Raw genomic sequence first — 15266 nt, forward strand, 5'->3', positions numbered from 1 at the left:
GGATGCTATGGTGCTGAAGGGCCTGAGATAGCTCTTCTAACATATTTCCCCAAAGGCAGTTCATTTGTGGTCTTATCACTTTCACTGCTGGGAAAGATGAAATAAAAGCATATAAACTTTTTAAAAGAGCCTTTGAGACTCCACATTAGTATTACTTTGTGGTATTCTGTTTCTACATGTCAGACATTTTACGCTTGCACTTCTTATAGCACTTTTTATCTGATAGTTTACCCTGTAAACTAACTGAATTCCAAAACATCCCTGTAAAGTGGGAAAATCATATTTATAAAGATATCCACAGGTGTGGTGGAAGTAAAGGGGATGTGTAACTGATCCCATAAAGCTGTGAACTTCCAGTTCCAAAGGCACAGGTCTCCAGGTGTCCACTACTGGAGAGACAGACAGAGGGAGATGGAAACATATGTTGCACAGGAGGTAATGATTCCCTCAGACTTAAATCCTACAGAGGTGCCTAAACTGCAGTCATCACTGGTACTGCAGTTCACAAAGATACACCCAAGCCCAAGTTTTAACCTCATTAAGTAAAAATGAGACGTTAATCAGTTTGCTGGGTAGAAGAACTTTATCCTTTCTCATGGAAAGCCACAGAACTACTGCTCTCAAACCGACGTGCTGACTGAGTTAGCTCTGCATTTTCTTTTTCCTGCACATGGAGCGCACACAGGAGCATCACAAGTGCATGCAGTGTGGGGGGACCTGGCCTCCTACGTGGTGTTGCGTGACCCCACGTAGAGCTTGTAGAGCAGGAAAAGGACCGACATACAGGACTGTGTAGAGCCTGATTGCCTGCAGTGGTGTCAAACAGTCTTGTTCACAGTCTTGTTAAAAGGCGTGCTCTCCAGCTGCTCAGCCACACCCAGGCCCTGCGGCCCTGCCTTGCCATACGAACTTCTCTGCCTCGCAGCCCCTCCAATTCATCACTAGCTGTGACCTCACAACTTGGGAGAAGAAAACTGAGGATGACGTTAAGGAGAGTGACTTCTGAAAATGAAAACATCTATGAAAGTCTTAATGCTCTAGAAAAAAAAAAAGGTTTATTTTCTTGACATATTATTGCCCTACTATTGTGTATTTCAGGTTTCGGTATTATTCTGAGGATATTACTGTGTACCAAGTAATATGAATATTTATATTTCAGGATTGAATTTGGTCCAAGTTTTTGCAAGCGTGGCCACACATCGCCTGACACAGGCACTCTGCTCTGTGAAACCATAGATTATCAAGCACAGTGCCAACTAACTGCCTCAGAGCGTGGGCACAGACCAGGTTCGTGGGAGGAAGTGGTGGCAGCACTGCTGGAACTGTGCACCTGCATGTAATTTAAGCCTGTTTGTATTAGATTTGATGTACTTAGTTTATGCTCAGCAATGATGGATAGATGATTTCTTTTTGTGTGTGCACAGTGCTTGTCGACAATGTCTCATAGTCCTTCAGAATGACCCGCTCGCCCTTCGTGGCGCTGAGTGCGGTTACGCCCGGGCTCTGAGGGGTCAATCGGTGCAGCAAGCAGAACTGCGAGGACTAATGTCTCAGTCAGATGACGAGCAGGTGCTGGAGCGCAGGAAACAAAAACAACAAGGGGCCAAAACACTGAGAAACGGCGCTCGGTGGGGCGGGCCGGGCGGCCGGCCGCTGCCGATAGGCCGCGCCGCATCGCCTGAGCGCCGCCGCCACCCAGCGCCCTCCTCCCGCCGCGCTCCGCCGGCCGGGGAGCGGGGGGCCGCGGGGGGCCGCGGCCGGGCGGGGAGGGGCGGCGGCGGGGCTGCGGGACGCGGCGGGGGCAGCGCCCTGCCCGCCGGGCTCGGCCGCGCTCCCTCAGCCCCTCGGGGCCGGACGACGCCCGTCAGGAGGGCGGCCGCCCCCGCCCCGTCACGCGGTGCCGTGCCGGCCGCGGGGCTCGGCGGAGGCGGAACATAAGCCGGCGGCGGGAGAGCCGTGCTCAGCTCCGAGCCGTGCCGAGCCGTGCCGAGCCGTGCCAGGCCAGGATGCGGGGCTTGGTGCTCGCCGCCCTCCTCCTCCACAGCGCCGTTGTTTCGGGCGCGTTCGCCGGCGGGCGGAGAAACGTGGACCCCGAGACCAACATGAACATCGTGAGTCGCTGGGGGGCACGGGGAGCCCGGCGGTGCCAGAGCCGGGCCTGACGGGGTGTTTAGTGTCATCTAGAGCACGTTTTGGGGCTTCAGACTGCTCAGTCAGCCTAAGGTTAATGGAATTCGAATGGAATTTAGTCTTAAAATCGCTTTGGAACGTTGATGTCGCTGTTAACTATTGAAGATTTCGCTAAGAGAAATAGCGTGGTTTGTGTAAGTGCCCCTCTCCTCCTTGCCCGGCAGCCTGCCAGTAGAATTCTAGTCGTGTCTTGCATTTCTGACATTTTCTCAAAGCGTAACTGGAGTCAAAAACAAATAGCAAGTTCATTGGCCTAGTGGAGTTACAGATGGAAGAAGTGAAATTAACGTAAAGCTTGAGACATAAGAGATGGGGGATGCATCTGTTAATGAAATTACAGTATTAAAACAAGTGTCGTGGTTTTATTATTTTCTTCCTTGGCTTGTCAGGAAGTTCAGTTAAAAGCTGTGCAATACACGGAAGATTTTAGGAGAATGCTGAGTAAGAAATGGCACACAAAACTGCAGGTGCAGGCAGCAATATCGGTGGCTCATGCGTGTGAGGATTGTGATCTTAGTGTTTTAAAGCAGCTCCGTTAGTGGATTTGTTTCAGCACATTGCCTAAATGTTACGCAGAGGACATGATGACACTAACTCAGTCATCAATTTTGTGTACAAATCTGAAATGTCTTTGAGGAAGTCTTCTCCTTCAGAAGAGAGATGAACTCTGCATGGAATCATAGAACCACGCAATACCCCGAATTGGAAGGGACCCACAAGGATCACAGAGTCCAACTCGTGGCTTCGCACAGGACCACCCAAAAATCAGGCCGTGTGTCTGAGAGCATTGTCCAAATGCTTCTTGAGCTCTGGCAGATTTGGTGCCGTGACCACTGCCCTGGGGAGCCCATTCCAGTGCCCAAACAGGGTTATTCCCTCCTTCTCATCCCTCAGTATGCCACTGTGATACCAAATGTTGTGAGCACTTGGTTGTTATTGGAAGATACTAATCTTCCTGGGAACAAATTTCATTTTTTGCCTACCATTTCTATCTCAGTGTTTTGTCCTGTCACCATAATCTCCTTTTCAATTTTGCAATCTCCTTTATCATTGGCAGTGGTGCTCAGGTAACTAACCTGACAGATATGGATGGGGACAGGTTAGGGAGTTCTCCTAGGTTAAAGTTTGTGCTCTGACTAGTTCCTATCCAGGGTAAATTGCAGGAGAGAACCTGTCTGCATTGAATAGATGAATGGTTATGGCACATTCCTACCACATCCTTTGATTTCACTTTGATGTCTGTGAAAGGAACGCAGAGTACTTTGAACATGTTAATGAGTGAAGGAGGCTGAGAGTCTTGACTTCAGGGTGATTTCTTTTCTTTCTTCAGAGTCAAATTATTATCTTCAGAGGATATCCTAGTGAGGAGTATGAAGTGACAACAGAAGATGGCTATATCCTTTCCATTAACAGAATTCCTTATGGAAGAAAAGGTCGAGGGTGGAGCAAAGGTAAGGTTGATTTCTGCTTGGAAAAATGGAAAGTCATGAAAAAACTCTCCTTCATTTACAGAATTTCTGTTCCTATAATAACCCAGAAAAATTAAAGACTATAACTTGTGCAGTTAGGTGACTGGTGAATGTTATGACCAGAATAATTCAGGCACATGTAGAGCGACTTGAGTAAAAGAAGAGAGAAGGAGTTAGAAAACGATATTTTTCTAGTGCTCCCATTTTGTGACATTAATACACACCCCTTAGTGTTTGATTTTGTTTGCAGGGCTGAGGGGCATCAAATTTCTAGTAAGTGCAAAATAAGGGTTAAGATATTTTTTTTTAAAGTAACAAAGTATCTTAAAAAGAGATTGATTATACCATTGTTGCATTGTTTCAAAACGTATTTAAATACACCTTTTCATTAAAAAAGAAGTTTGTTTAAAATGCCTGAGAGCTTTCAGAAGTAAGGGCAGTTAGTATGCCTCTTTTCATGAAATATAAGTAAAGTATAAGAGTTCTCACTGGAATGTTCACAAAATAATTACTGCCTGATTTCTGGAAAAAAAAAAATTTACTTTGTTAATTACAACCTTTGAAGTTGCCCTTGCAGTAAGTTACAAGCTAGAGCAATGCTGTCTACTGTTGTGGTGTCATTTTGTACACAGTACACGGCTGGTTAAATAGATAAAATACTATAATAAGAGAAAACCCCCTGAGAGCATCTTGAGGACAATACTTTTAAAAATATATTGCAAAGTAGGATATGTAACAGGTTGTTGGCAGCAGTCAGCCCAGATGAGGTTGTTTTATGTCTGTGATTTGATGGGGGAACTGGAAGGGGAATTGGCATATGCCACCAGACCACTGTCACAAGCTGTAGGAAATACTGAAAAAGATGACATAAAACCATGGAAGGGATGCAGGGGGTGTTCAGGTATTGAGGTGGCAGAGGGGAAGTGTAAAGGGAATGTAAGCTGAGACTTACAAGCATGATACAGGCAAAGGTTTTTGCAAGGACTGAAGGATGGAATGCTTTAAAAATGAGATAAATGTATTTGGAAGAAGAGAGATGGATGGCCTTTGGCTTGCTGTCATCTTGCACTGCATACAGAAATAGCAGTACATCTGAACAGCAGTCGCGGAATTTGGTATCATGTCACCACCCATTATAAAAGATCTTACCAACAATTCCATGCATGCAACAGCAGCCACTTTATATAGGAGCTGTACATGTCCTAAAGACTACCTCAGAACCTTTGAGAGGTAAAAACATGGCACTCAAGGCTATGCCCTATAGCCTTGGGTGCGAACAAGACCCGTGGAAAAATCCTCTCCTTTGCCAAAGGCCAAGCAGCAGTCTTTCCGACCTTAACTATTGGTTTGGCATGAGCGAGGGTGTTTGCACTACATGCTGCCACTCACAAGGTTGGTGTGTAAAGATCGGTATGGATGAGGCCAGTCAAATCTGGCAGGTGTCTTTGTCCTTAAAAATTTCAGAGAAGCCACAGGAAAAAGACTGCCTTTGAACATGCTGATTTTGTCAAATCCTTCATCTATGACATAAGCAAACAGAAGTTTCCTGACTTGTGGGAATTCTCCACATTCCCCTTGCCACACCCTCGACCCCAAGTTCATGTTTTGCAAAGTGGCTTAATTTTAAAAACAAGGATTACTGAGCACATTCGGGGAAGTATGATCTCCTAGAAGAATGAAGATTTCAAAGTTCATGTTGATCTTAAGTTTTTATAGACTTGGTATCTTTTCCCAGAAAGATACCAATGTTGTGTTACTGCTGACTTAGCGTATGTATGCCATAATTCTTTTGCAATACCTGCTTAATGTGAATAGGATCCCTTGGAGTTACGTATCACATGATGTTTTGGAACAAGACCTATAGTTCCTCAGCTCAAAAAAAATGGAAAAATGACTAGATCCTAAAAGCAAAAAATCAGTGACTTTCTCATTTTTAATAGGAATTAGTTTTAACTGTCTTAATGAAAGATGTTGTTGATGAAACACTAAACAAGAACATGATGGTAAGAATGAAAGGGATTAAATTGGGAAATATATTTTCCATTTAGATCTGGGTTGTGTGTGATGAGAACAAAATATTATATACAAGAAAGGGTGGTTTAAGTCTTTACCCTCTTTATTCGCTTTAGGTTTTTTTGGATTAGAGGTGATACAAAATTGTTATTGTCCAAGTCAGTTTGCCTTGTGATGATACGAGTCATGTGCTTGGTGAAGTGAAAAGGGAACTGGCAGAAATTCAGAAATTGGTGGTGAATAGGAGGACAGTTAAAGCATTAAAGGATTTAGGCAGTTTCTTCTTTCTGTGTTACAAAACACGCGAGTAGTGGTTTGAGGAGAGCTGCTTCTTCAAAAAAGAAGAAGTTGGTTGGCCTGAGTTTAGTAAAAGGGAAGAAAGTATAAAGCAAAAGTGATCATTACAGAAAACAAATTTAATGTTAGGCTCAAAAATCACGCACTCTGTTCATAAAGCAATGCCACAATTCATAAATGTTCATAAATCATTTACCACAGTGCACTAAAAAATAGTGTTGAATTATACTGTCTCTTGTGCTAGTCTGACACTGCTGGAAACTTGCTGTGATTCCATGGACAGTGCACTACAATTTTATTTTTTTATTTTTTAACAAAGTGGGAAAAGCAGGCACCAAAAAGTTTCATTGTCACAGCTATAAAGGCTGCCAGCAGGGAGGAATCTTGTGAATTTGGATTTATGGAACCCACGGCAAACTCTTATGGCCATGACATAGAATATAGGGTCTAGTTGTGATTTGGATGTTTTTGCTGAAAGATCTAAGTCCACTTTAGTAAACTGACTCAATGTTTTCTCCATTGAAACTGTAGTGGAATGATCCCTCATTGGAGGAGGTAAATTCCTGAGTAATTTCTGTCATTGAGCTAAAATTACCACGTATCAGATTTCAGTTATTAATGCGGGGAAAATGTCACCTTTAATACTGCATGATCTCGAGGTAGGTCTTTAGAATTTTTGAAGTTCGTTTTCCTCCTGAAGGATTATATGTCATTTTATCTTCCTTCAGCAGGAGCCTTCCATTTTTTAATCTGTATTCCAAATAAAGGTTTCATTTCTCTTTTTGCAGTAGGAGAGTGAGGAGAGAACCTTCCTAAATTTCATGTGGGTCTTCACTGTGGTTCTTTTAACTACTTAAGCCAAGGGAAGAAAGGCATTTGGAACATGGGGTTCCTTGTTGTCTATCCACGCTGCTTTTCAGGTTCTGCCAGAGCTTTGCTAACAGAATGGTGTTGGACAGAGATAATGTTGGTACTGCTAACCTTAGTAGATTAAATCAAGTAGATTAGATATTCAAATCTGAAGCAGACATAACTCACCTGAATTTCTCTCAGGCGTTCTATTCCAGATGAACAGGAAGCTATAATAAATGCGTTGTTTTTCAGGTCCAAGGCCTGCTGTGTTTCTGCAGCACGGTTTACTTGCTGATGGCAGCAACTGGATCACAAACTTGGATTACAATAGCCTTGGCTTTATGCTGGCAGACGCTGGCTATGATGTATGGCTGGGAAACAGCAGAGGGAACACCTGGTCCAGGAAGCATATACACTTCACAGTGAAGCAGGAAGAATTCTGGGTTTTCAGGTATGCTCATCTTTGTAGGGAAGCTTCACGTGCTGTTTGTGAGCACGCTTCTCTTCCTGTCTTTGCTCATCATCTCAGTTCAGTCACGATGTGAATGTACAAGATACTTTCTGGTTACGTGTGCTGTCACATACGTAGGGGTAGCAAAGGGGAGCTTTATAGTCAGTATGGTGTCCTGAGACAGCTTTCATAGATGGTCAGTAGAACAGTAATTGCTTTCAGCAGTGCTTGATGTATCGACTTAATCACCAGGGTGTACTGCTTCATCCAAAGGCAGGTGTGCTTTATGTCCAGACAAGTGATCTTCAGTGCAATAAAGTTCCATGCAGCTGTAACACACTGATAATTTTATCTTTGCTTTGTAGCTTTGATGAAATGGCTAAATATGACATTCCAGCCTCGGTGGACTTCATTTTGAAGAAAACTGGCCAGGAACAAGTATTTTACGTTGGCCATTCCCAGGGCACCACCATGGGTATGTGAAGAGATGCATTCATTAGAACATGCTGTAGTTGAAATGGTATCAAGTTCTATATGTGTGGGTTAATGATGAAAAGAATAGAACTTCAGAAATCTACTGCTTCTGTTTTTCAACTGGTTTCTGAAATATTCATCAACATTAAAAATAAAAGAATTAACTTCTCTGTGCTTGCTTAAAGTGGGAAGCTGTTGAAATGAAAAATTGAAGTCACAGATAGCTGTCAGTACAGTTTCTGTTAAATACTTCGAGCTACACATAATAATCTAGAATCATTATGTATGTGTAGAATAGAAATTGTCATTTACTATATGTAAGGTCTGCATCAGGTGCTTTTAGACCTGCAAACAGAAAGAACAAGAATAGTGTTGGATTAGTTAGCATGGACTTGTTTTTCAGAAGAAAATAAATCATCTTGATATGCCTAGTTTAATTTGTGTTCTGTAGTAACTAGATTAATTTGGAATATCTAAACTGGTCCTAGAGACAACAGTCAATCTATTAATCTAAAAATCATTTTGCACATAACATCTTAAATTTTGTAGAATCACCAAATAAAATTCTTATATATCTTGTGTCAGTGATGAGGTTTGCTAATTATTCTCATATTGTTCACAGCTTTCATTGCTTTTTCAACTTTGCCACAGCTGGCTAAGAAAATCAAAATGTTCTTTGCCTTGGCACCAGTAGCTACAGTCAAGTTTGCTACTAGCCCTCTGACAAAACTGGGAGTGTTTCCTGAGCTGCTTCTCAAGGTTTGTGTTTGAATGTATAAATTTTAAGGCGAATGAAGGGCGTCCCTCTCTGGTTGAAAACAGCATAGCAAATAATGGTAATAGCTGTGGATTAGAGATTAACATGTCCCACAAGAACGCTGGGCCAGTTTTTCCAGCATAATGCTATGGAAGTCAGCAGTGGTTTCTCTGGTTTTACTACTGTCTAATGAGACAATTTGCATCCGTGTCAAGTAGTACTTTACAAGCACAACTTAATAGGTGGAATAAAGTTATGTTTTTTCAGTTACAAATTTCTAGAATTCAGGCTACAGAAATCACACATTTACTTAAATAGTTGGTCTGTTTTAGAAGAGTCACGTGTTAGCTTTATATAGAATTCTTTTTGAATTGTCGTGAACTTTAACAGATTTATTTCAGATTTATTTTTATTTAATATTGGAAGAGGATCCACCAGAGCGTGATTAAGTGCAGCAGCTTTATTTAGATGCTATGAATCATTCTCTGAATGAGTTTACCTTTCACCATTAACAGCAAGGGGAACGTAGGCAGATTGGCAGGCTGCAATAAGTGCCTGGAGTCAGACATTGTGAACATCCTGCTGTGTGTCACTTTTAACACTAGCATTTCTTTACACCACCCATGGTGCTTTCCACACAGACCTGTTTGTCCTATGAGATAAACCCTTCCCTGATGTACCTTGTACAGATTTAATGCATGTCCTTGTGCATTATTTGTTCCGCTCTCCAAAGGGAGTTAACAGAAAAGCGGTGCTAACAATTGTGATCTCCTGTTGCTTTTGTAATGAGCTTTGTCTGATGAGGATGGTAGCTGATCAGTGCCTTGTGGCATGGTCATGTTGTGCCGGGGAACTTGATTCTCACGATGACTTGCAAAAAAACTGCAGTGTACAAGTGTATGGCAGCCTGGGGGTCAGTCATATCCTTGAAGAGCTGTCACTTTCTACGGAAGTGCTCAGTCGGCTGTTTTCAAATCCTTAGCTGTTTTTAAAAATACCCACCAAAAGGAAGTGGCCACCACAGCTCATGCATCTGGTTTTTCTTCCATGGTTTGAAGAGAGGAAGTTGCAAGTACAGAGCCATTTACCAGCAGGTGCAGCTTAGAATATTTTAACCTTAAACAATTCTGATGACAAGAAGCTCTACAGTACTCCTATAAAATACTGAATTTAAAACTGAGATTAGCTTTGAAATTCTTGAGTGATTGCCCCAGTTCCCACATACTTTTTGTGGGCGGTAATTGACTGCATCATTTGTAGCAGAAGCACTAACCCTGACCTTCCCATTGGACTGTAAACAAAGGTTGATAAGGGAATACGTCATATGAAAATAACTTACCTATCACCACTGCAAATGGAAGCAACTACCTGAAGAATGCTGTAGTATGAAAAGTAAAACCAGGTGATTCTATGCAATTACATGTTTGTCCTATGTGTCTGTTATTTTGCAGGACATGTTTGGAAAGAAACAATTCCTTCCTCAGAATTTTTGGCTGAAGTGGCTTGCTACCCATGTTTGCACCCACAGAATACTCGATGACCTTTGTGGCAACATATTCTTTCTTCTGTGTGGCTTTAATGAGAGAAACTTGAATATGGTGTGTTTTGGTGACTTTGATAGTTAAGTTATTGTGAACTCTTAATGCAGTATTGGCTGTATGATTGTACTGATGGTTCTTTATATGTAATTAGAAAAAAAAAGCCTTCTTCATTATACTGAGTTAGGATGAATATCTTTCCTTGATGTAGATGTAGTTGCCCGGTTGGAATGGATAGAATTAACCTTCAAAAAAGATACTAGAAAACTAAAATTAATTTAGATCTGTTGGAGCAGTGTTTTCTGCGTCTGTCAACAGAACTGCTGAAGTTTTTTGGTCTCTTGGTGGGCATATAAAATTGCTTTCTCTGGGAGCAGCTTCTGTCCCTGCTGATACCTTTATTTGTGGTCCTAGTTCGAGAGGACTCGTCCATAGGATTTGTTCTGTTGTCTAAAAGCTAGTTAACAGCAATTGGCATGAGACTGCTCTTTTTTTTTTTTTTTTTTTAAATGATGATGCTTAGTGTTTCTATGTCCCTGAAATCAGTAGAAGCTGGTATCAGCTTACCCACAGGTAGAAGAAGGCTGAGGATTTTTTTAATTGCAGTGAGATGGAATTAGCATTTTTTTTTAACTATTCACTGTGTGCAAAAAAAAAAAAAAATATATATTTTACATCAATGTGATAGTACTTTTTTTAATATATTTTTTCTTGCCCAGCGCGTAGAGTTTTCATGGTTTTGTGTATCTTCTTTTTTTTTTTTTTTCTGTCAGGATTTAAGTTTCCCCTGGGTATCATGTACTTTTAAAGTCAGGGTGTATGAAGTTTTGAATCACTGTGAACTGACAACTTCTAGTTTAGATGTAGAGTAGGGTCTAGGTTTCTGTGGAGGTCCATCTAAATATTGTTTACTATCTTCCCAATTCTTAAAATATTAGCACTTTTAAAAAGATAGTCCTTAAGTATTTTTTATATATTTAGAATGTCATTGTTAGATTTAAAATTCATATTTAAATTTCTGCAGTTAATTGTAAGCAATCCCCAAAACATTAGAACCTTTTACCTCATCTGTATGTGTGGCACCAGTTAACTTCTTTTTCAGAACAGTTTTAAGAGGAATGGAAAATTTTCTGTTAGTTGTTCAAGAAGCAAAAATGGGTAGAACTGTTGCACTATGAGGAGTAAACCACGTTAATTATCTTGTTGCAGAGCCGTGTGGATGTGTATTCAACACATTGCCCTGCGGGAACGTCTGTACAGAACATGATCCACTGGACCCAGGTAAGCTCCAGGATCTCAGATGTCCGTGACTCTTATCTTGTTTGTAGAATGACATCTCTGATATTTACATGGAATAAAATGTCAAAATACATATCTAGTGTAGCCCAAATGAAATTCTGGAACTGCTAATTGTCAGAGTGGCAGCTGTTCACTGCAGCTGCTTTGATTATACTGACCTTACGGTTGGCTCACCTCTTTCCTATTTCTTTGAATAAATGCTAACTTTAAGTACTTCAGGAAAAAAAAAAAGCGGAATAACTTAACTCAGAGAGATGCTGTAACAAGTATTTGTTCCCCTTTCAGCAGACCTCTTTCTCATTGTATTTTTAGCCAGAGAAAAGTAGCAGGCTTTCTATTTTCTGTTTGGCTTCATTTTGTATTTTATTAGTATATTGTGAACTTTACCTCGATACACAATTATTTTATGCTTGTGATGCTACCGTGCCTGAGGCTTGCTCAAAAGGCACATCTATATGCTGGCAAATAAGGGGAGACATTAGCCATGAAAGCAGTCATCAGCGCTCCTTGTGATCTTATAGTGGAACTTGTTCATCCATTCGGAAACAATCTGTTGTGCTGTACGTAGCTGTTTAAGTGTTGGCTGAGAGGACATTTATGTGGATCTCTTTTTCCCCATTTTCCCAAATCCCTGCTACATGGACTGCTATTTCAGGGAAAAAAAAAAGTAGGTGGTGAATTATACAGAGTAGTATTTATAAGAAAACTCAATTGCTGTGTTCTTATATATTTAGACAGCTATGTAAATATTGCAGAAGTAAACATGAAGCTGACGCATTCTGGATCTGGATTTGGATTCTGGAAATTGTTTTCCTTAGTGTTTCCTACTGTTGTTATGAAAGAGTGTGGAATCTTAAGGGATGTGACATGGTCTGATGGTACTGAATGTTAATGTTTCCCGCTCCCGTGATGCTGGTAAAGCAGTGATACTTCTTATGCTAGTAGTTGGCATTTCAGTGGTTCTTGTGTCAATTGCCTTCGTCAGTTCTCCAGCTGACATAGGCTTTTTTGCTCCTTCGATAAAAGTGTTCTGTTTTTTCTTTGTGTGTGAATATTTGTTCATTTCTAGGCTGTGAAGTCTGGGGAACTCAAAGCTTATGACTGGGGAAGCAAGGCTGCAAATATGGCTCACTACAACCAGGTAGACATCTTTTGTGGATCTGTTAAAATTTTTGAGTGACACACAAGAAAAAAGTCTTTGGGCACTTCTCTGAGTGTTGTATTTTTACTACGTGCATAAAGGACCATGAAGCTCTGAGGTAGTCCTAAATGTGGAGTCCGTGCTCAGATACAAAGTTGTGTGGTGGCACAGTGTTTCTTGAGGGTGATCCTTTTGCTAAGATTTAGTTCAGGTCCTGTCTGCCTAGGTCATGAGGTCCCAGTGCACTTCTCACAAGAAGGAACATACTGTCAATTCATGTGTATTGCTTATCTTCATCTTGCTTAATCTCCACCTGTGTTTGTTTCTAAATTGCTGAGTGCAGTACTAAAAATATTTTGCCCCTTGTCACTTTAGCGACAGGGAAATACTGCTGTATCTTCCTTTCAGAGGTGGAATCGTTCTTAGTGTTTGATTAGGGGTTAGAAATACCTAAATGCGATGCATTCTCTGAGAGCTCCCACTACACAGTAGTCCTTCCTGCTATCTTGTAAACTCACCAAGCCACATCTTTACTGCTGTGCACACTACAATATTGCAGGACTCTTTGGAATTACATTTTTTTCTTGAAAGTCAGGACTCTATCTACATCTCTGGTTGTCCAAGAGCAAAAGAAAAAATCAGAATCTAACACATTCTTCTCGCAGTTGCTAGTATACTGCACTGCAGTTTAGCACCATGCTAGAGAGTTGTTCTTTCTAACGCTTTTGTTTTCACTTTTTCACTCCTCAGTCTACTCCCCCTTTCTACAAAGTAAAGGAGATGACTGTACCAACTGCCGTGTGGACTGGTGGACAGGACTGGCTGGCAGACCCAAAGGATGTTGCTATGCTGCTCACTCAGATCACAAACTTGGTTTACCACAAAAACATTCCAGAATGGGAACACCTGGATTTCATCTGGGGCCTTGATGCACCTTACCGCATGTATAATGAAATAATTAACATGATGAGGAAATATGTCTAAACCCGCATGGTGTTTCAGAGTATTAGTTCATCAGAAGTTATTTTTTTCTGAAGCATATGCTTTTCTGGCAGTAATGCTACATTGCTTATTTATGATGCATTTCTGAAATGCCAGCGATGACTACTGAATTGGATTTGTATGTGATTTGTTTTTCTCAGCATTATTTCTCTCTCCTGCACAAATCCTCAGTATAGCCTGCTGATTTTGCACACAGCAGCTTGGTATCCCCAAAAAAACCAGCAGTGTGACTTTGCACAAAAGCAGTATTTCATGTGCATATAGATTTAGTGACATGTCTGAAAGACAAGCTAGTCCACTGAGCACCTCAGGTGCTTGACAATAAAACTGGTTTGCTCTGCATAAAGCACTGCCATTTCTCAGTACATTGCTATTTCTGAGTACCTTTCAGAAGTATGCCTTGTACTGCAGTGACCCTATTTGGTGCTGGTACTTTAAAAAGCACTTAGTGACTTCCTGCTGCATTATTATAGCCATCACTCGCAGGCTAGCTACATCAGATTACTTTTTTTTTTTTTTTTTCAACATTGCGCAGAAGAGTTGTCTTGAAGCCAGAGAAGATCACCACTTTCAGTTGAAACCTCCTGTTTTGGAACTGATTCATTACTGCATTTTTCTTGATTTCAGCAGTATCCTTGAAGCCTTTCGTGTTCCACATGACAACTGTGGATAAGGATCATTATTTTCCCTTGAAGATTTCTGGAACAAGAGAAGCAGTTAAAAGAAATACCACTTCTTGTTAGCTTTGTCAATAGGTTGCGACTTTCAAGGAGAATAACATAACATACTTGTGTTTTGTTTGCACTGACCACTAGAAAACAAGCTCCCCCCAGTATACTACTGGCCAGGGAAGGGCCAATGTTTGTTCTATAGCTTGAGTGACTTAATTTGCATGGACTCTTCCCGTTAATCTTCTGCTGGTTTGCAGATCTGTTTACTTTTTAGCTGCTTATATGGTGCTTGCCACCATTATGTTCACCATACAATAACCTGGAGAAGCCTAGCAGTATTTATGGCAATTTTCATTTGTCTCAGCTTCTACTTTAGAATGGGGCTAAGCCCCCATTTAATGGGGGAAGAGGATTCACATCTGCTTTAGGGGCCTGGCTTTGGAGCCATAACCTTCTCTGATGTAGGTGCCTTGCTCTCTTCATTGACTGCACAGAGGACTTCGGCTCCTCTGAATTGCACGTAAGTTCAATGCCTAACGTAGGTGTATGAACAATCTCTGGAGTCAATTGCCTCAGTGCAGATGAAAATTTCTGTGCCAGAGGTGGAGTTCAATCCAGACCTCTGTTAGTAATCCTAACAGGAACAAAAGACTTTTCTATATGTCATAGAAAATAGTACAGTTTAAACTGTGGCAGCCTTTTTTTGTAAGAGAAAAATGCATAAGCCATAATTTTTTTTTTTTCTTTTTAAACTCCTAATTCAGACTCAGGGAGTCCTCAGGCTTTGTTAAAGGAAAAAGTGGTTCATGGTATTGCAGATGTGATTCCTAGCAGGACCTTTAAGTTTGCTTTATAGCAGTCATATTTGCTCCATATTGCTATGCTGGAAGGAAGACTGTAAGAATCCAAAGCGGCTAACTTTGCAGTTGTGATGGTATGTGATACAGCAAGAGCCACGTGCATCATGTTTATTAAGCTTGAGGTATTTCAATAAATGTGAGAGACCTGGTTGGAGTTTGGAGTGATGTGCTCTGTTTCACTTCTTGTTTCATGAATGCATGTGAGTCTTTGGGACAAAGTCCAGAGAGCCAAGTCTATTTTTCACAACTATT

The 15266-nt window shown here is 41.1% G+C and overlaps 1 protein-coding gene across 1 annotated transcript; it reads left to right on the forward strand.

Annotated features, from left to right (window-relative positions):
• The first annotated feature begins 1765 nt into the window (after window positions 1-1765).
• On the forward strand, window positions 1766-15168 carry LOC106029986 (putative lysosomal acid lipase/cholesteryl ester hydrolase). Its single transcript, XM_013171545.3, has 9 exons — window positions 1766-2111; window positions 3521-3641; window positions 7074-7272; window positions 7638-7747; window positions 8369-8505; window positions 9955-10101; window positions 11251-11322; window positions 12410-12481; window positions 13232-15168. Exons 1-9 carry the CDS (start codon window positions 2007-2009, stop codon window positions 13463-13465), a joined length of 1197 nt encoding a protein of 398 aa, XP_013026999.2. The 5' UTR covers window positions 1766-2006; the 3' UTR covers window positions 13466-15168.
• The last annotated feature ends 98 nt before the right edge of the window (window positions 15169-15266 follow it).

This window comes from Anser cygnoides, chromosome 7 (assembly GCF_040182565.1).
Source record: "Anser cygnoides isolate HZ-2024a breed goose chromosome 7, Taihu_goose_T2T_genome, whole genome shotgun sequence".
NCBI lineage: Eukaryota > Metazoa > Chordata > Aves > Anseriformes > Anatidae > Anser > Anser cygnoides.